The sequence below is a fragment of the Blennius ocellaris genome (genome assembly GCF_963422515.1).
Source record: "Blennius ocellaris genome assembly, chromosome: 13".
Taxonomy (NCBI): domain Eukaryota; kingdom Metazoa; phylum Chordata; class Actinopteri; order Blenniiformes; family Blenniidae; genus Blennius; species Blennius ocellaris.
The window spans coordinates 14071036-14093090 of NC_137662.1; the positions used below are offsets into that span (position 1 = coordinate 14071036).

The following is a 22055-nucleotide window of genomic DNA, read 5'->3' on the forward strand; positions in this document are numbered from 1 at the left end:
TGACTCTCCTCCTCAGGGCAGAGAGGGGAAACTTGGCTTGTAAGGTCCCTACTGAGCATTCAAGGTAAAATTTGATTTATTTTACTTTTTTTTGTAGTTGGTTACTGAAGTTAAACAACATTTAGTGAGTTCTTGTTAGCTTATAATAATGTGATATACTTGAATGTCAATTTCTGTGAATAATTATATTTGATCGTATTGAATTATGAAATGATAATGAACACAGTGACATTCAAGCATTCCTTTTTGTACACATACATATTTCCCTTGATCTTGCTTTACACTTTCTTTTAGAATTAATGTGTCAATTAGTCTTGCCAAATTTTTCTAGACAAAATTTTAAGTATATTATTATTTTCATTCATGTACAGACAAAGGTAAACAATGTGCTATGTTAAATGATATCTTATGTCATGTGCTTGTGAAGCATCAACTGAACAGGTAAGCCTTCAAACTGAACTGAGGTTGCAGAGAAGTTGTTACTGTGTTTTTTTTTTCTATTACGTCGTAATATTTATTCTGCTGCCAGTTGCCGAAAGCTGATATTAGTTTCCTGAATCACACACACGCACACACACACACACACACACACACACACACACACACACACACACACACACACACACACACACACACACACACACACACACACACACACACACACACACACACACACACACACACACACACACACACACGATATTGGCCAGTGTAAAATGCAGAAATGATTTATCCTTCTTCCAAGGTAAGTGTCATTTCCATTGCCTTACTCATTTAATTTGATAAATAAAATGGCATGCTGCTTTTGCAATAGCACTGTAAAGTTTTAATTGTTTGCAGTCATCAGCATATGTTGAAATCCTTGTCTAATGGACCATTTGTCTCTAAAACAATGATGTCAAAGTTAGTGTTTTTATTAAATAATGCATAATAACAATTGTGCTCTCCAATTGTTTAAAACATGAAATCATATATGCATATATTGGTTGCAGTGGTTCTCCGCTCTGGATTAAATGTGTGTTGTTGAATTACTTAAAGTCTTACATCAATGTGAAACAGTCTGAGACTAGTATATTCACCCTACCCTGAAAGCCTCCATCAACAGTGTACTGTAGCAAACCCGCAGCTTGGATGTGACATAAGGAAAGCCACAGGGATAGATTGAGATAATGCTGATGAAGCACAAATCTGCCATACATGGTACACTGCTTCTAATTTGGGCCATGGTCAGTTGTCCCACGTGTGGTACAGCGTGAAACCCAGTCAGTTCAGTTATGTACTACGGTTCAAATATATATCCCCACATGAGTATTCAAACCAGCAGAGAGGACAGTGCTTGCACTCATTGTCAGCTTTTAGCTTGTGAGAATAATGTGTATTTATGTTAGTGATCCCTGGGCAGGCTCCTCGTGTGTCACGTTAACCACTTGTTCAGCTCATCCTCGGTGTCATGGTGAGTCTGTAGGGGACTTCCTGTGTGTTTGTGCTGCTTTCTGCTGCTGAACTGACACTGCATTTCTAAAGCCTTGTTTCCATCCTGCTCTAGAGAACAGGCCATACAGTTGGATAAGTCATAATACCACTGGCACACAAATCACGAGGGTATTTAATTGCTGTCATCACAATAAACTGCCATGTGCAGCTTAACAGGGGCTGCAGGCTGTGCAGACAGGCTTACAGGTACAACTGGGCTTTCTCTAAATTAGTGTACTTCCTAATGTAATTGCTTTCACTTTCTAAATATGGAAATTGTCCCTTTTTTTCATTCAGTGCACTTTCCCAGGGATTTTGGCAAAGTGGACAGGCGAATCCCTTTGCTACTTGTTTGTACATGGTGTGCTTTGAGAGTCAATTTGAATGGATGCTTAAAATGCACTATCCGGACTTTCCGATTTCACATCACAGATAGCTGACACACTAGAGTGTTTAAAATGTCACAGATTATTAAAGATGACGGATGTCTTGGGTTACTTTGAGTCGCTTTGTGCTTGCTATGCATGAGCTGATAAAGAATTCAAATTCAAATTATTAAACGTGACAATTTCACAGCCGCAGTAGGAGTTAGGAGGGTGTGAATATTAGTCATGTCCTCATGTAAAACTTGGCTGTTATTTGTGGGTGTTAACAGTAAATATCTATACAGTTGTCATGCGGAACAATTTTTTGTGTTTGTTAATGCTGTATTGTCTCCAACGATCTAATCAACGTCAGCAAACAGTTTGGGTTTATTGCACATAAATAGATGAAAAACAGCTATATCAAGACAAATGAGAATTGACATAAAATCACCTTGATTCCGTTCTCGTGGCTGATCGACTCCAATACATCTGGCCCTGAAAAAAAAAAAAAATCTTGTAAGGGGACTGTAATTTGAAACTAGCCACAGCTAAATCTGGTACAAAGCATCTTTTCTTTAAAATGTATGTTATTTGTACATGGTCCACTATTGAAAAAATATACAAATGAACTAAACTGGTGTCTGTGCTTGTTCTTTTAAAACATGGTAACGGGTGGTGTTTAATCCAGTCCAGCTCAGTGAGTAAGTGCTATAGAAGCTGGTTTAGGTTGGTGAATAACAAAGAACAAGCTTCACTCGAAGTACAGCATGTGTCACCCATTTATTTCAACAAAAGCACAGCGAGATGCTTCACACACCAACATTATGCACAGTTTGACAATCTCTGTAACCACAAGTTTTATAATAAAACATTAAATTGAAGAGTTCCAACACTTAATACTTCAATGCACACAGTGTGAATAACACAGTGTATATTTAAAAAAAAAACAACAACAACAACTAAACATTAGCTTTACAGATCAGTAGCAAATTAAGGAAAAAACAACACAAGGTGTTTTAATCAAGTGCTGCTTCATTGCTCCTTGGCATTTATTCTTCATGGGACTGAACTGTTTGGATAAGCACTGTCTATTCAAAAGTTGGTATTTGTGATGTTGTCAGAGAGTACCACAAAAAAAATTACATATGAAATCATGTTCATTTGAACTCATGCTGCTGCTAAGGCACATGATTTACATAATGTTCATGCTAATTTGCCCACTTCGGGATATCTCATACCGGATAAGCGTTAGAGGAACACATTCTTTTAAGCAGTTTTAAGGATAAGTTTAGGATGTGTCATTGTTTGTAACACTAAGCCTACTGATTTAATTGCAATCTTCTGTTCTTACTTTTGATTTGATCTCAGCCTTTTAATCACTTGTGATCATTAATTGTTCATGTCTAAACCGCTGTCCATATTTTTGCTTGTACTACAAATGCTTAAATAATTTTTAGCTGCATTTTGCAAATGCGTACATATTAAATAAAATAACAATTTGGTCTTTGCCTTACTCAGTGAAATACTCCATCTGGAAATGAATGTGTCATCAAACAATTATTATTAATTCCACTGAGTTATACCTGAAGAGATATAGAACCAAACAATTTAACTTGAATAGCCTCAATAGCATTTAGCTCTGCAGGGGATACCTTCAATGTTTGGGATAAATGTTCAAAATGTCCTTAATTTTTTCACTTGTGAATAGCCTATTAACTAAATTTAGAAACTTTAGCATCCCATTTAAAATCCTTGCATTGTATTTGCACCTGTTAGGCAGAAACAGGAATTGTATTTAGGGCAGACTAAAATTGTATTTAGGGCAGACTAAAATTCAACTTGTTAAAATCTTCACTTCACTTCCATGTTTACATTGACATGCTCAAGCTTTTCCTCTGGTATGAAGATGCCACAGTAATGGGTGGAGCTTCCATAGCGGCTGAACTTAAAAAAGTCTCCTTTAGTAGCTACTTTGGGAAGTTCATCAAACCATAGTTTCCCTTTCTGAACTGTCGCATCCTATTTTATTTGAGGTCGAGTGCTCTTTAATATATTCTACACTATGTTTTTATTTTTTATTTTTACAATGCTAAGTGATTGATGTTGTGTTTGCTTATCGGACATAATATCAATGACTCAATGAATGTTGGTTTGGCTCCAGTTTGGCTGCGTTTGTTGTAATTTCACCTTGTTTGATTTTATGTGATATACTCAGTGAACCATCCACAATTCATATCTCACTGGGCTACATGAGTATTTTTAGCCCAATTCTGAATATGAGGCGGTTGATGTGCACCCTGCAGCAAATGCTTTCACACCATGCTCAGAGTTTGACTGGAGGCAAAATAGTCAACAACAACAACAAAAGCTCTTCCACCCCTTCATGACGGTCTTCAGGCCAGATAGTTAAGCTCCAAAATTCAACTAAAACAACTTAAACGTTGCTAGTTTGAAAACTTGGTTTGAAAAAAAAGTTATGACGGGAAATATTTGCAAAGCCATCTTAAAAATCTGAAATAAAAACAAAAATGAACTCAAGTGAAACATTCCTGTCAATTAGATTTCATATTCAGCCACCTGGATTTTAAAACGGTGAACTTCATTTAAATTATTATTCTTGTTTAATGAGTAATCACTGGGTGCTTTACTGGCTTATTGGTCTTGGCAGTATAAGGAGGAGCAGCAGATGCAGTGCCAGAGTCATTTTGATTGCTTGGAGTATTTTGGTTTGGCTCCTACACGGTACAGTGGGTATGTGTATCTTATATATATATATATATATATATATATATATATATATATATATATATATATATATATATATATATAATAGTGTACTTTAGTGTCTCCATATGATGTTGGAATCATGGGGAGAAAAAAAGAAAGCAGATGCGTTCACTTCTTGTAATTTCTAGTGATGGCTATGATTCCTTTTCAAAATCTATAGCAGCTTTGCAATGAAAGAGCAACACGTATGTCTAAATACCATGGAGAGCTGTCATAATGTAACTTGTCAAGAGTTTTCTGCCTTCTTTATCTGACAAATAGCATGATACCATGTGGTGTGTGTCAAATCAACAACAGATGTTGCCTTTGTAGCTTCATATGAAGCCTGTCAGTGAAATACTTTCAGCTCTGCTGACTCCCTCTGTATTAGTTACTCAGCTTTAACTCAAAAATGTAGGCGGAAGTGTGCAAGCAGATTATTGAATAGGTTACCGACCTCAATGGACAATACTATATTCATGTATGTGCCTCATTAAGAAACGGATTCCCTTTAGAAGGGCAAAAGACTAAGCTGTTTTTTACTGAATGTACTGATTTATACTTCCCCTGGAGCCACACTGAGAGACAATAACCCCCTACAATAAGTGGCAATAAGCACTTTGACAATGTTAAATATCCCTTTGAGAAGATGACATAATTTGTCTAAATCTCAGCAAGATATCCTGGATGGTATGGCTATCTAAGAGCCTGACAGAATCTAATGTGGCATACAAATCAATACAAAGACATGGGAAGATTAATGTTGGGTGACTCCGAAAGGGAGAACCTGTGAAGTGAAAGATAAACAGAGTAGGCTATAGTCTGTGATTAAAGTAGATTATGTAATTATTTTGCAAAATAGCAATACATCACATTGAATACATTGAATAATTAAATACATGTTCTAATGTATTGCAAATAAAGTGCAATACCATAATAACAGTTTCTACATATTTTGGATTTGAATACAGCAAATCCAGTATTTCCCTTAAATGTAGTGCTTGGTGTGAGACTGATTATGAGTGTAGAATTAAATACTTTACTCATCAGTAAGAGGTGACAGCTTTAATATGTGTTTCTTTATTTTGGTGTAACATGTTTCTGGTGTAGTCAAACTGCTCTTGCAATTATACATCGAAAGTAACAAGAACAACAATTATTTCCATGTCATTCATTCTGTTCATGTTTTACGTCAAATCTATATTTTTCATGTTGTTGCATTTCTGTTTTAAGCTAATATTTGTTTGACTTCCTTCAATAACAAACACCTCTTTTATCACAACAGTCAATACATTGGGCAAAGATTGTTCAATATGAATTTCTTTTTTTAATCATTGTAGACAGTTATAACAAAACCAGGTAATACTGATGTTAAATTTGTATTACGAGGATTAGCTGTAAGGACGCAACATGGTGCCTTTCACAAAGAATTAAACTGTTGCAGGAAAGATGGTGTGGCTGCTTGGATGGGCATTGAGTCAAGAGAATGACACTGAAAAAATCTGTCAAAACAAATCTCTCGCATATAATTACTCATGTTTCCATCCATCCATCCATCCATCCATTGGCTACCGCTTTATCCGGGGCCGGGTCGCGGAGGCAGCAGTCTGAGCAGAGTTGCCCAGACTTCCCTCGCCCCAGACACTTCCTCCAGCTCCTCCGGTGGCACCCCAAGGCGTTCCCAGGCCAGCCGAGAGACATAGTCCCTCCAGCGTGTCCTGGGTCTGCCCCGAGGCCTCCTACCGGAGGGACATGCCCGAAACACCTCCCTCGGGAGGCGTCCGGGGGGCATCCGAAATAGATGCCCGAGCCACCTCAGCTGGCTCCTCTCGATGTGGAGGAGCAGCGGCTCTACTCCGAGCTCCTCCCTGGTGACTGAGCTCCTCACCCTATCTCTAAGGGTACGCCCAGCCACCCTACGGAGGAAGCTCATTTCAGCCGCTTGTATCCGAGATCTCGTTCTTTCGGTCATGACCCATAGTTCATGACCATAGGTGAGGGTAGGAACGAAGATCGACCGGTAAATCGAGAGCTTCGCTTTTTGGCTCAGCTCCTTCTTCACCACGACGGACCGATACAACGTCCGCATGACTGCAGACGCTGCACCGATCCGCCTGTCGATCTCACGCTCCATCTTTCCCCCACTCGTGAACAAGACCCCAAGATACTTGAACTCCTCCACCTGGGACAAGGGCACTCCACCGACCTGGAGGGGGCAAGCCACCTTTTTCCGGTCGAGAACCATGGCCTCGGATTTAGAGGTGCTGATCCTCATCCCAGCTGCTTCACACTCGGCTGCGAACCGTGTCAGTGCACGCTGGAGATCCAGGCTTGATGGGGCCAACAGAACCACATCATCCGCAAATAGCAGAGATGAGATTCTGTGGTCCCCAAACCGGACCCCCTCTGGCCCCCGGCTGTGCCTAGAAATTCTGTCCATATATATGATGAACAGAACCGGTGACAAAGGACACCCCTGCCGGAGGCCAACGTGCACTGGGAACAGGTCCGACTTACTGCCGGCAATGCGAACCAGACTCCTGCTCCGGGAATACAAGGACCGAACAGCCCTCAACAAGGGACCCCGGACTCCGTACTCCCGGAGCACCCCCCACAGGACATCTCGGGGGACGCGGTCGAACGCCTTCTCCAGATCCACAAAACACATGTGGACTGGTTGGGCGAACTCCCACGAACCCTCAAGCACCTGGTGGAGGGTATAGAGCTGGTCCAGTGTTCCACGACCAGGACGAAAACCGCATTGTTCCTCTTGGATCCGAGGTTCGACTAACGGCCGGACCCTCCTCTCCAGTACCCTGGAATAGACTTTCCCGGGGAGGCTGAGGAGTGTGATCCCTCTGTAGTTGGAACACACCCTCCGATCCCCCTTCTTAAAGAGAGGGACCACCACCCCGGTCTGCCAGTCCAGAGGTACTGTCCCCGCCCGCCACGCGATGTTGCAGAGACGAGTCAGCCACGACAGTCCCTGCACATCCAGAGACTTAAGGAACTCTGGGCGAATCTCATCCACTCCCGGTGCCTTGCCACCGAGGAGCTTCACAACAACCTCGGTGACTTCAGCTTGGGAAATGGACGAGTCCACCTCTGAGAACCCAGTCTCTGCTTCCTCAATGGAAGACGTGGTGGTGGGATTGAGGAGGTCCTCGAAGTATTCCTTCCACCGCCCGACAATGTCCCCAGTTGAGGTCAACAGCTCCCCACTTCCACTGTAAACAGTGTTGGTGGAGAACTGCTTCCCCCGCCTGAGGCGCCGGACGGTTTGCCAGAATTTCCTCGAGGCCAACCGAAAGTCCTCCTCCATGGCCTCTCCGAACTCCTCCCAGACCCGAGTTTTTGCCTCCACCACAGCCCGGGCTGCGGCTCGCTTGGCCTGCCGGTACCTGTCGATTGCCTCGGGAGTCCTATGAGCTAACAGTGCCCGGTAGGACTCCTTCTTCAGCTTGACGGCATCCCTTACTTCCGGTGTCCACCACCGGGTTCGGGGATTGCCGCCACGACAGGCGCCAGAGACCCTGCGGCCACAGCTCCGAGCAGCAGCTTCGACAATGGAAGTTGAGAACATGGTCCACTCGGACTCAATGTCTCCAACCTCCCTCGGGATCTGTGAGAAGCTCTCCCGGAGGTGGGAGTTGAAGGCTGCGCGGACGGAAGGCTCGGCCAGATGTTCCCAGCAGACCCTCACAACACGTTTGGGCCTGCCGAGTCTATCCGGCCTCCTCCCAGTCCAGCGCATCCAACTCACCACCAGGTGGTGATCAGTTGACAGCTCTGCCCCTCTCTTTACCCGAGTGTCCAAGACACGCGGCCAGAGATCAGATGACACGACCACAAAGTCTATCATTGACCTCCGGCCTAGGGTGTCCTGGTGCCATGTGCACTTATGGACACCCCTGTGCTCGAACATGGTGTTCGTTATGGACAAGCTGTGACTGGCACAGAAGTCCAATAACAGAACACCACTCGGGTTCAGATCGGGGAGGCCGTTCCTCCCAATCACCCCCTTCCAAGTCTCGCTGTCATTGCCCACGTGGGCGTTGAAGTCCCCCAGGAGAACAATGGAGTCCCCAGTTGGGGCACTATCCAGCACCCCTCCCAGGGACTCCAAGAAGGTTGGGTACTCTGAACTGCTGTTCGGTGCATAGGCCGAAACAACAGTCAGAGACCTGTCCCCTACTTGTAGGCGTAGGGACGCAACCCTCTCGTTCACCGGGGTGAACTCCAACACATGGCGGCTGAGCTGTGGGGCAATAAGCAAGCCCACTCCAGCCCGCCGCCTTACACCGCGGGCAACTCCAGAGAAGTGGAGTATCCAGCCCCTGTCGAGGAGCTGGGTTCCAGAGTCCAAGCTGTGAGTGGAGGTGAGCCCGACTATATCTAGCCGGTATCTCTCAACCTCCCTCACAAGCTCGGGCTCCTTCCCCCCCAGCGAGGTCACATTCCATGTCCCAAAAGCCAGAGTCCGTGTCCGGGGATCGGGTCGTCGAGGCCCCTGCCGTCGACTGCCACCCAATCCACATTGCACCCGACCCCTACGGCAGCCTCTGTGGGTGGTGGGTCCACAGGAGGATGAGGAAGAGGGGCCCGCGTCGTCCCTTCGGGCTGAGCCCGGCCGAGTCCCGCGGGCAAGAACGCGGCCGCCAGGCGCTCGCGTGCGAGCCTCCACCCCGGGCCTGGCTCCAGGGTGTGGCCCCGGCTGCGCCAAACCGGGCGACGTCACCTTTTTCCTCGTGAGTGTGTCCATGGGGTCTTGTGAACTGCTTTTAGTCTGACCCGTCGCCTCGGACCTGTTTGCCTTGGGAGACCCTACTGGGGGGGCAAGCCCCCCGGCAACATAGCTCCGAGGGTCATTCGGGTGCTCAAACTCCCCCACCACGATAAGGTTGCAGTTCAAGGGGGAGTACTCATGTTTCCTCAAAACAATAATGTGAAAATGTGATTAATGCAAGAGGGGGATGGATTGTCAAATGAATAAACTGTTGTCACAATAAATAATTAGTAAGGATATCATAATTACACTGCATGAGCAGGTGATAAACACATTTAATTCAGTCCTGACAACAGCTTATAGAACAAAGATGTGATTACGCTCATTGTTACACAATGTTAAATATAGACTGGAATATATATAAGTCCCTGGTAGTAGTTTACCATCTCTCATAGTTTTATCACGAAAACTATCAGGAGAGTAAAAAGGAGCTCAGAGCATCTTTACATTTAAACATCCTGCTGAGATTCACAGATCTTCAAATCAATGTTATTTCATTAAAACAAATAATTAAAAAAATAAACCTCAAGTGGCTTATCTCATCATCATAATGTAAAGACTCTGATCAGAAAATATGGCTCATTATAATACAAATCCCATTGACCAATACATGCCCAACCCATATGCTCACATAAATAAAGTGAAAAGTGTAGGTACAACCAACAGCACTAATGAGCAACTGATAATGTCGAAGAGATGAAGTTGAACCCAGTTAAGATACCTATTTTTGTCACATAACTTTGTTTCCATTTATGTGAGCTGCACAGTTCAGATAGCCGCTATAAATACAACATACATTTTCATAGTATGCCTGGAGACAATAACATTCATTATCTCACTATCTTTATTTTATCATTACAGAACTACAAAACCCAATATGTCTGTTCCTCTATAGTTTAGCATCTTGTTGAATATGCATCTCATTGGCCTGTAAACTCCACAACAGGCTGTTAGGCTCACATCTCATCACAGGGTGCAAACATAGACAATTGGAAGTTACTTTCTTCCTAATTTTTTCTTTTTTTTTTGTCATGAATATTCAGATGCCTGAAGGGGTAAAACAAGTCCCCATTTTAAAATCTCATCTGGCCTTTTCATGATAATCAACCTGCGACCTCAGAATTATTCTAATTTGTTAGGAACATAATAAAGAGAGAAGCCAATGGCTGTCTAAACAAAGCCTTAATACCTTCATGTCATTAGATTTGCACATAAATCATAAACAATGACTATTACTAAGACTCGCAGATATTCAAAATCTATAAGGAATACAGCACATAAAAAAACAAACAAAAACAACATGCTGTTTTAACATGTCTTAAAATTGTTTGTTTCAATGTCTCAACACTCGAATCAACTCAATTCAATAAGAAACTGGTCATTTCTTTTTCTTGTTGGACCTTAATACATGAGTGTAGCAATACCAAGGAGGTTTCAACCACACTTATAACATCCTAATTTACTTGTTTCATGCCTGTGCTGGTTTTCCTGTATTCTATAACACCCTGGGCCATCAGCATTTGTTACAACCAAGGTAATTGCACTTGATGGGTCACAGAAGCAGTTTTCACTGCAACTGAGATGAAGAAGCAGACTCCTTCGCTGTACAAAGGGGGGGGGGGGGGGGAGGCCTGTAATTGCCTGGAGTGAGATTTGTGTATCTTGACATGGCAGATTGGCAAGCCTGCACTAAGGCTCCACAGATTAGTACATTACCACAGATTCTGCTCCTGAGGGGGAGACAAGAGACACAGAGACAGAGTGAAGGACTTAAAGCAGACAGAGAGAAGCATTTAAAGAATGAGCAGAAGGAAATGGGCAGAAAAAGCAAGAGGTGTACTATGTGGAAAGAAGAATGCTTGATAAAGTGGGATCATAAAACAGAGGCATGCAATTATGATAGACACAAAGGGAAAGTATAACGACGAACAGAAGAATAAAACACTCAAACTGTTGCCTCAAGTTACATGAGTGTTTTCTTGCTGCAAAAAATTAGCTTTCTTTGTTTGGAGCAAACATTTATTTTCTCACGTCAGACCTGCTTGCCTGCTTTTCTGATAGACATGTTTTTCCTCTTCGCACAAGTCTCGGCCTCATCACCAGCATCCTCAATCAAATAAGCAGTAACGTGTCCTCACATCACTGAACTGTCAGCAACGTGAGGCTGGAGGTGGCTTTTAACAGCTTGTTTGTCTTTTGCGGATCATCAATGCTAACAAAATGTAATGGCAGATTTTGGATTGATAACACTAGAACCTTTTTTCCCCAAAGAATATTTATTATAAGAAAATGACAGGCATATAATTTTTACCCTACCTAAAGAAAAGGGTGAGTGAGAATGTAGAATAAAAAGGCTGGATCAATATGAACAAGGCTCAGCTGGCTCCCCAGGTAGAGTGGAAGGAGATCTGCTCCAGATCAATAAAGCTGGTCGATGCTAGTGAGAGACTGCAGTGATGAAAAACTCCATTTCTTGGCCCACAGATGGAAGGGGATGAATCGTAGCAGAAAATAGATTAAAGGTAGATACCTATACTTCAACCGTAGACTGTGAAATGCATCCTTTGCATGTGTGTTTGTTCAGTTACAGTTGAGGTTTTAGATCATGGATTATGGCCCTTTTACTGGGCATTGGAGCGACGCCAAGTTGTTATGATGTACTGTATAGGGCTGGAAATCACATTCATCCTTGCAGTAGGTATTGTGAAATGAGATCTTAAAGAATGTGCAAAGCGCATGTTTATAGAGCGATGTATGGCACTGTAGTGCTGCTTTGCGTTAGTGATTTATGAGTGCATGCTGGTGGCTCCACTACCTTCAAAGACCTTGTTACCCCCCGCCATCTTTAAGGGTTTATTTATCTTCTTTCATTTCATTCTAAGTCTGCATCGTGCTTCCTTCCAGACATGTTGATGAAAATAGATCCACTGTGACCAATTTGTATGGAATCAGTCGCACTCCATTGTACATTTATTTACACTCTCAATACGGGCGGTATTGTCCTTTTAAATGTGGCTTTCCAGTTAAATGCGTCGCCTGTGGACAGAAAAACAGATGCAATGAGATGAATGAAATTACAAATGAAACGTATCCAAGTCAAAAACACACTGAACTTTAATGTGTGTAACAGTAGTTGATGTTTTAAGGAGTCTGTCTCATCTGCATCTGTTCGTTGATGTATTGGTCATGGGTATGAAGCAGTCTACTCCATATTCTTAGGATTGTTTTAATTTTGTAATTTTATTTTTTTTACTGTAGTATTTCTCTTAAACATTTAATCATTATTTGCACAACTGCAGTCAACAACAGCTCCACCTTTTTCACCAACAATAATTACCTCATTTCTCCAAATCTATGTCGGTGTCTTATATACAACAGATAATTAAGCACCAATAATGTGATTTATGACTTGGGAAATAATTTGCTTTGTCATTGCTACCAAATTCTCTATCAACATATAAAAATATCATCCGGGTAAAAAACCTACTGTGCAATTCAGCCGTTAAGAACAAAGACGTGTACCCTGGTTAAATTAAACCAGAAAATTAAACCAGCACAAACTATTTTAGGTTGTACTTGACTGAGACAGTAGATAAGAAAACTATATAAAATGTATTGGTCTAGCAGTGAATGGTTCAACCATGCAGTGTTCTTAAAGTTGTGTTTCCAGCAAAGGTCATATTTCAATGATTTAAAAAAAAACAAAACAAATCTAAGCACATAAGTTACTACGCCAAATGGCCAGACATTACATTTACTGCCTATACATAGATCTCGACCTACAGCTCAGGCGCCTTTGTTGTTCTTTAGCCTCTCTGGAGTGCCTGTCTGAAGCTCACATGACCCATTTTATTTTTATTTGCATACCACTCATTTTCAAAAGGATTCTTGTGGTTAAAATGATCTAACAAAGTTAAAATAGCTAAAACAACATTTTCTGAAAAGAACTGGGGAAATGACTAAAAAGCTAAAATCCCAGAAAGAAAACTAAACTGTCATAATGCTAAAGACTCTGAAGCAGCTACAATGGTTAAAATTGATTTAAGGAAGACAAAAAGGTAAAACCTCTAAATATGGTATAATAGAGTTCCAGGCGATATTTATAAAATATTCTAATCAAATGGCTTACTGAATAACTAAAATTTGCTTATAAAAGATACATGGCTCAAACAGATGAATATATCTAAAATGTCCACATTTCTAAATTAAAAGTAAGAAACTTCATAAAAGCAACCTAAGGTAGTTTTTCTATGGATAAAGATTCTATAGAAACACAGCTGAATATGCAACTTGAGGAGCCAAATAACTTATTGTATCTATCTCTTCTTCTTGGAAGCCTTAGAAATATATTATCTAGTTTGATATATTGTAGATATAAAACCATTAGTGATTATTGAAAACTGTAATAAGTAGTAGTTTAATAATTATTATGCAAATTAATTGTAGTGATATGCTAATTTTACATTACAGATACTAATTCAGAAAATTATATTTAGCATTTTGAATTGTCTTTGTGTGAATGTTATTTTCCAGAATTCAGCACAGTACACCCAAATGTATTCACAATATAAATTACAGATCTTAAATTTTAATCATGATCCAGCCATTTGTCACTGATATTGACCCTCTCTATATGTTTAATTACACAAGTACAGCACCAGATCGATAAATTACAACAGTGAATTCAATTTTAATCAGGACTGTATTTTTTATTGCATCAATCCCTGAGTTGTTTTTTTTTTTTTTTTTTTTGGAACAACCAAACCAAAAAGTAGATGCCGTCTTAGTGATGCATGGCGAGGAAATGGCAAGGCCCCCTGTGGGAAATTGAATAGTCCATTTCCAATAGAGTGTGCCCTGGAAAATCCATGGGGGTCAGTGGCAATTTGTCTCAGGAGGTCCACATGGAGAGTCATTACGCTCAAGACCAACATGTCCATAGGGATGGAGCTATTCTTTAGTGAGACACTTTTTAAAACACACACACACACACACACACACACACACACACACACACACACACACACACACACACACACACACACACACCTTTGCCTTTTATTTGTTTGTCATTATAAAAATAATTAAGAAGAGCCCCACCCCTCGCCCCACTCTACACTCCCACTCCTCCACTCAGAGCGAACCGTGCAGGGTGGAAGCCACACAACGCAATGATGAGCGCACTTTTTAATATCATGGTGCAGCAGCTTCTCGTTAACCTTTGTTTTTAAGTAGCTCATCTTTGTTGAGCAAATTGCTCATGTCTCTCATTTAATTATACGTAAAATGCCGTATCTGCACTTCACTGTGGCTCAGATTACAAGTGTGAGGAATTATAATGGGACAAATGTGCTGCCATCAATCATTATAGTGTGGGCACACTATAATGATGTGTCTTCCTACCTGTTTCAGCAGGTAGGAAGACACTATAAGCTAATATTAAGCGACATACAAAGCTGAAATCATTTTCGAGCATGTCTGTCAATTTACATTCAATCTTTATGTTTAGTGACATGTGCCTCTTGTAACTGAGAATTGCATTTACAGTCGGTGTTGGGTGACTTACAGGCTGCGATGCTGAGCTTTCCGTTTTCATTTTTACATTGTTTCATAAATATGAGGGCAGCATGAGTGATCAGAGGCAGCTCTATCTCAAGTTTGTTTGGGGAAACTGGGGCTGAAAAAAGCCAGCCAGGCACTGCTTGCTTTTCAATCAGAGAATCAGAAAGCTGTTGCCCCCCCCAGAGGATTTATAAATTAACAATTAATTAAAGTAACATTTATGTCTTGTTAGTCTGTTAGTTATAGTTATTTAATTGATTGTTTCAGATTATTGATCCATTGTTACTAGATTGATGACAGAACAACATGTGTGTTATTTAAATATTGTTTGCTGTTAAATAGAAGAATAACTCAGTTTGCTAATTTATCAAGTATTAGTTTTGACTCAAGTGTTGAGTTTGCATTAAAGAAGGTCGGTCAATATTTACTGGAACTACAGCACCGCAGTGTGACATGATTATTTAAACTTTAAAATCTACCTGCTCCAAGATTGAATATTTCCCTGGTGCTCTTCTAAAGAAATGTTTTTCACCTTGGCAGAGTAAATTCATCTGCCTCGGTGTTATTCATTTGCCCTCATTTCCTGTCTCACCATTTTTTCTATGTTCCGTGGATTCAAATCACCTGTGCTTTGCTACACATCCTCAGAGACAGACAGTGGGAGATTACATGACCACACTTGATCCATAGCAGCTGTATCATTGAGTTTCTAGTTATCAGGGCATTCCTGTTGGGCTTGCGGATGAGCTGCACCTCAGAACAGCATCAATGTGGCAGCTCTATTCTTTTTGATATCAATGCTGTTAGAGAGCAGAGGAGCAGACGTTTTAATCAATGTTGCTCCGAAAACAGTTCATTTTATTTATTTATTTTTACATTTCATTATTTTAGGCTTTAGACCTTTCACATTAAACAAGCATGAAAACGTGTCCAAATAATTTGCCATGGAGTGGTTAGTATTGCTGCATGAACATGAGGTAATGTTGAGTGTCGTGATAATGATATCCTTTGTGATAATTACAAATGCCTCGATAGATGGGATTAATCATTTCTTATTTCTTCTTCCAAATATTGGTGCTCTGACTCTTGCCTCTAATTTACACTGGCCATGACTGGAATATTTTTTTCAAGGATTTTAATGGTCAGTCAATCCATAAAGCATTTTCGGCATGTCACTGCAATAATGGTGAATTTGTGATGTACTGTGCAGGCCTTGTACATAGTATGCCAACCCCCTCGTGAGAATATGCCAGTTTGATTCCTTGTCCATGGGCGTTTTTGTCCATTTGCATGTAATCCCTCTGATTGCATGGTGGTTTCTCCACGTAGTCTGACACCTTCCACAGATTTTTGCGTGCTATTGTCTCTCTCTGTTGGCTATGTGATGGACTGGCAATGGACTGGTGGATTCTAAAATTACCCACGTTGACCTCAAGTTGGATGTTAAGCTGGATATTAAAAGCACAAATAAGTGCTTGGATGCAACCACACAAAGAAAAACACAGAATGACTTAACATTGCTGCAATGACTATTCATTTTGATGGCAAAAAAGTTTGAAAGTTACAGCCCTCGGGGCAAATAATTTCACAGTTTCCTTCACAAAAAGCTTTAGCAGTCAGCCCTCTTCATGAGACTTGTCGTTCTATTTACATTAACTAATGCAGTCAGTTCAGTGGAGAATTCACATGGAGCACATTGTTAGTTGAAGACATACGCTGTGTTAGTTTGTGACCCAAAAAAATCCCTAAAATGATGTAACTTGCCTCATAGTGAGAATGTCACTCGTTCCAGTCCAGATTTTAAAGCCTGTGTTTCTGTAGGAAGTTCTACTTGTATTCGTGTTGGTTTTTGCTGAATATTTTCTGTGGCAGTTCACCTAAAAAATATTAGACATGCATTAAAGGTTGATTGGTTAATGGAGGTTAATAGAGGTGACTTTAAATTGGCAGTGTGTGCTATTATATGTGTGTGTGTGTGTTTGCCCTGTGATAGACTGGTGACCTGGGTGTACTCTGCCTGCACCCATAATCAGCTGGGATTGGCTACAGCCACCAAGTCCTCGCTGAGTTGGATAAAGTGGGATAGAATATGGATTGATGAACAGATGCATGTATTACCCCTTCTGTGTTTCAGGATGTGGTTCTCAAATTTATTGGATACATTGCGTATGAATAATGAAAATGAGCTTTGGCACTTTGATAGAAGTTCTGATGCCTTGTAATATTAATGTGATACAAATATTCTGATTACCGTATTGGTTAAATAGACACCTGAAGGAATATGACAGGATCTTTCACTTACAATGTGTGGTTATTAATTTTGGTGTCTGAATAGTCCATGTTTCTTTCTGAGCTCCATAAGTGTGTTATGTACTGTACATGCTTTTGAGAAATCCCTCACAACAATTTAACTACACGAGGAAAGATAATTTTTTATTAGGCAAAGCCGTGTCATCCTCTCGCTTCTCATGTCTCAACAAAAAGACAAGGTAACTGTTGGCAACTGAGAGCTAATGTTTTTCACATCTATTTACGATCTGACCAATTACTGTCATCATGCAAGAGAATAGATGCACTCTGATGTCAGTTTTACAATGAATGCACCAAGTGTATGACTGATTTCACACTGTTTCCCAAGATACATTGTCTATTTTTTTCTTCATGTGAATTCAAAATGTTTGCCATATTTCTAATGAAATAGTAGCATTTCATTTGACTACTGAAGCCTACTCAAGTTCAGGATTAAAATGTAGGTGTTGTCTTTAAACTCGAGGCTTTTGTTATTTTTAATGCTTGATACTCTTTGCCAGTGGTGATGAATGGCATTATGAAGTGTAAATATATTGCTTTCAGAGGGCCCTGAACAGGCCATAATTCCCTGTCTCTGAGCTCAGGTGAAGGTCACTGAGGAACTGTCAAAACCTACATGTTTCCGGGAACGTGCTACCACAGCAGCAAGGCTCCCAAGAATTAAAGTGGCTGTCTGAATGAAGCCAAGCGGGATCATTAGTTTTCATTTTCGTTCACAGTCAGCTGTTATTTATCCTTGGCCTTTATAGTTTTGCGCTTGTGGGACTGGGCCAGATTTTCCTCCGAGTCAGTGGGTACATAATTTAGACTCAGTATAGGAATACAGTTAGCCTTTAATTTTACCCTGAAAAGTAAAACAGCATTTTGGATCAACCTCGGCTACTGGGATTAGCCAGGAACAAGCAGGGCTAATCATTGCAATTCTATTATTCCAGGTAACGGCTCAATTTCTGATGGGCTGATTTTCTGTGACAAACAGTTCATTTGATATGATTGCAGCAGATTGTACACTGATGTTTATCATATTTGTTCTATTATGGGTGAAATCATTATCCTTTAGCTCTGCTCGAAAGGCTTTTGGCATTTCTGAGAAGTGTATAGTGGTTGGCAAAAGCTGCAGCCAGCGCCTGTTGGTTTCACTGCAGTTATTTATTTATCTATTATATCAAAGCTGGAGTCGACAAGATTTAACTTAAAAATAGATCAAATCAAGCAGCATCACATAGTGAGGGTATGTTGGTGGGGCATCCGATTTATTGTAACTGAGATCACACTGATGTTTCCTATCTGCTAAAATTAAAATTTGGCTTTGAGGATGGTCACCTCGCCCACAGGAAATTAAAAATCAAAGCGTGATACAAAGTTTTCTCCTGAAAAACAGTAAGGATATAAAAAAAAACACACACACAAAAAAATCACTGTGATCATTTGTGTTTGTATCTTTGTTATTTAAGTGTTATCAGTTTCGATTCACTGCCTGGACTGTGCATCTAGATAATTGTCTCCGTCTTATATTAAACAATCATTTATCCACTCATTACATTGCTCAGACTTCAGAGCAAGTATATGCAGATCTTGTGAAATAAAATAATGAAGTAAAATGAATGTGATACAAAGCTTCTGGAAACATGTCCAAATGCCATGACAGCTTTAAGTGTTGTGACTCAGGTTATGTATATATCGCACCGACTGTATGCGGTATCAAGCATTTGATCAATAAGTGAACATGATAAAGCCACAAACAAGCACAGAGGGAGGTGTTATTTTCAATTATGCATGAATGCTTTATGCTGCCCTAGTTTTCAGTAAACTGAGTCATATTGTATTCAACTTTCTGGTGTTAGAGACAAGAGTAGTAAATTAAAGCTTGTATGGACACGTGCGTGCGTGCGTGCGTGCATGCATGCATGCATGTGTGTATGAAATGTGGAGCCTTTAACTTTCCATTACCACAAAAAATCTCTGTTGGGACTTTTTGATCCGATGGAATATGTATCTAAACGATGTGTTAGATACATATCCCATCAGATTCATGCAAATATTTGGACACACACGAGTGCGACTCTCCTGCTGTGAATTGTTTTATTTGCAAAAAAGTTGCCTACATGACTTACTAAGAGCATTCAGCATGTATTTGAAAACATGAAATCTCAATACTTTCATGGATTTTCATGCTTTTATTATGTTTTAAGTGAAATCGTCCATTATGTGAAATGGACAAATGTGAAGGGCAAACATCTGATCAGAATAATCAATGTTAATCTTTAGCGTAACAATTTAATATGTAATTTTAATGTGATGTCATCAAACAAAATGTTAACAAAAAGTCAAAAAGCTGGTGAACAAAAATTATAACACAGTCACATAGGATCTGGCTGGTTCAACAGTGTCTGCCTTCAGGAAGGCAGACTTCAAAGCTCATATAAAAAAAAAATATACTTCCATAATATTGTCCTTGATTGTCAGTATCTTGCTTTTAAGGAATCAATGTATGCAACATTTAAGTTGCTAAAGCGGCATTTGCTGTTAAGGTGTAATTTAGAAGCTCTGTCAGTGACTAAAATAGGCCTGCAGATAAGAGCTGAGGGTGCCTTGCACATCATTAAGTGTGAAATATAACAACATGCCCCTGAGCTGCCTACTGTTCCCCTGGAGAGACTCTGGAGAGACAGCGAGATAGGGCTCTGCACAATTATTGCTCAGAGAGCCACAGACCTACCTTGCTCACATTGCTTCATTTTGAAGCTGCTCTTGATGCGGAGTATTGCAGCACACCACTACATGAAGCACTAGATAACAAAGGTAGAGAATACTTCCAGTGACATTCCTTCTCTAGTCCAGTACTGCTGTGATAAAGCTGCTGCTCTTCTAATTGGGTTTCTGTTGCTTTATTACAGCCCACTTGCCCAGATAGTACTTCACCCCTCTATTGTTTATCTGACAAAACACAATTGCGCTGATTTTAATCAACTTAGCTTGACACAAAGGCACATTTGAATTATGGTATACACTTAACAGCTTAGTCCAAAGTTTACAGTTCACAGTATACATGTGAAGCTACACTGATGGTGTTTGAGTCTCTGAGCACTTTCCCAAGCATGGGTGACCTACAATTCAGCAATGTCTGAAAGTATCCCGTATAAATACAACATTATAGTTGCTGCTTCTGCTCTGGTAACATGCATCTCACACTATGTCTCCACTATAGACACACTGTGAACTTGTCATTATGCAGATATGGCAATGCATGAGCCTAGAGTGTAACTGGAGGCAGATTATCACTGAAATTATTTCAGAGTACTCCCTGGAAAGAGAGAAAATATTACATTATCCATAAACACGCAGTTCTAGAAAATTGAAATTGGAGCCTGTCCTCTGAAAGGCAGTATGTTCTACTCCGCTGGCTCATTTTCTTGTTACTCTTTTGTTTAGGTAGAAAGTCAGATAGCTTTCATTCGGAATCAGCATGCTAAGTTAGGACCTGCAGTATGTTTGTCTAAAAAAAACTTGGTCCTGTTGTCATTTTGTCAGCATTTAGGTATAATCAGATTCTACCTCAGTGAGTCCTTTCATTACACGTTTGGAACAGAGGAGTAATTACCAGTGATATAACAGTAGCAGCAGATCCAAAGAGCAGTTTTAATTCATTACACATAAAAAGATTCATCAGTTCACTTCGATGATGCGTGAAACAAATCTGCATACGCTTTGACACACAAACCTATATCCTGTTTCACAGGACCGTGCAGTCCACAAAGAAATCAAATACATTTAATAAAATCCATGCATGTTGACATTGGTATTTTCTAATCTCTTTCATATCCCTCTGACTGCTGAATCCCAGGGATCCAGAGATGAGTAGGGAAGTACTCTCCTAACACTGTGGTTTTTCCAGACTGCTGACAAGCTGTTCTCTGGCTATTAAATCCATTTCTCACTATCAGTGATGCTGAAGTAGGTTACATTTGAATGAGGAGATGTTGGGGCTCCTGCCACTATGGGACCTATATATATACACACTTTATGCAGTGACGTCTACATTGTCCATCATATCACGGCTGATGCATAGTGGCATGATCATAACGGAAGCTTAAAAAGTTAGTGGCACATAAAATGGTCACGTTTGGGAAATTTGCTGAACAATGTATTGGTTTGTGGTCAAAAGGTTTGGAATACCTGCAGGGTGGTGTGGATATTTTACATGCATCTCATTGAGTGTAAAAAAAAAGTACAAACTTGAAAGAGGTAGTTCACTTAAAAGGATAGCAGACTGGTGGCTACTCTACAGGCCAGCATTAGGGACTGTGAGCCATGGGATGGCCTCTTTTTGGCTGTAGACCAGCAAAGCTGCCTTGTTGATCAATGTATGAATGTGAATGTCAAAACATTCAGCACGTCGTGTGAAACTGGTCCTTCACTCCCTGAGTCTCCACCTGAGCCATGAGACATAACTTTCAGTGGCAGATTAGATGCAATCAACCTTGTGTTGTGTTGAACTTTGTCATTTTCGTGTACACACAGTGGCAATTTACTGAACAGGCACATATGTTAGACAAAATAAGCCTTTTCAAGGTCCAGTTGATAGCTTTTTCAGAGGCTCTCTATAATATGACAAGGTGTTTTGAAATGACTTTGCTTGGTTGCCATGGAGATGCACCTGCTACTATTCAAGCTTTGTCTCTTTCATTATTTCATCTGCAGCATTTGAGTAAACTCAATGTTTATTGGCATTGAAAGGAAGCAGAACTTCATTCTTGATCTTGGAAATATTATTCTGCCTAAAATGACCAGTC

General features: G+C 40.6%; 1 protein-coding gene across 8 annotated transcripts in view; it reads left to right on the plus strand.

The window, feature by feature from the left end:
- Positions 1-22055, plus strand: part of LOC308138100 (neurexin-1a-like) — a gene marked incomplete at both ends in the record, with an annotated part of 242991 nt that overhangs the window by 19724 nt on the left and 201212 nt on the right. For 2 of the 8 annotated variants that reach the window (XM_080507065.1, XM_080507066.1), the window contains one exon: positions 17-64. The exons of the other annotated variants lie outside the window; for them this stretch is intronic. In XM_080507065.1, coding sequence (XP_080363191.1) covers positions 17-64 — 48 coding nt within the window. The remainder of the gene's footprint in view (positions 1-16; positions 65-22055) is intronic. 8 annotated transcript variants of the gene reach the window in all.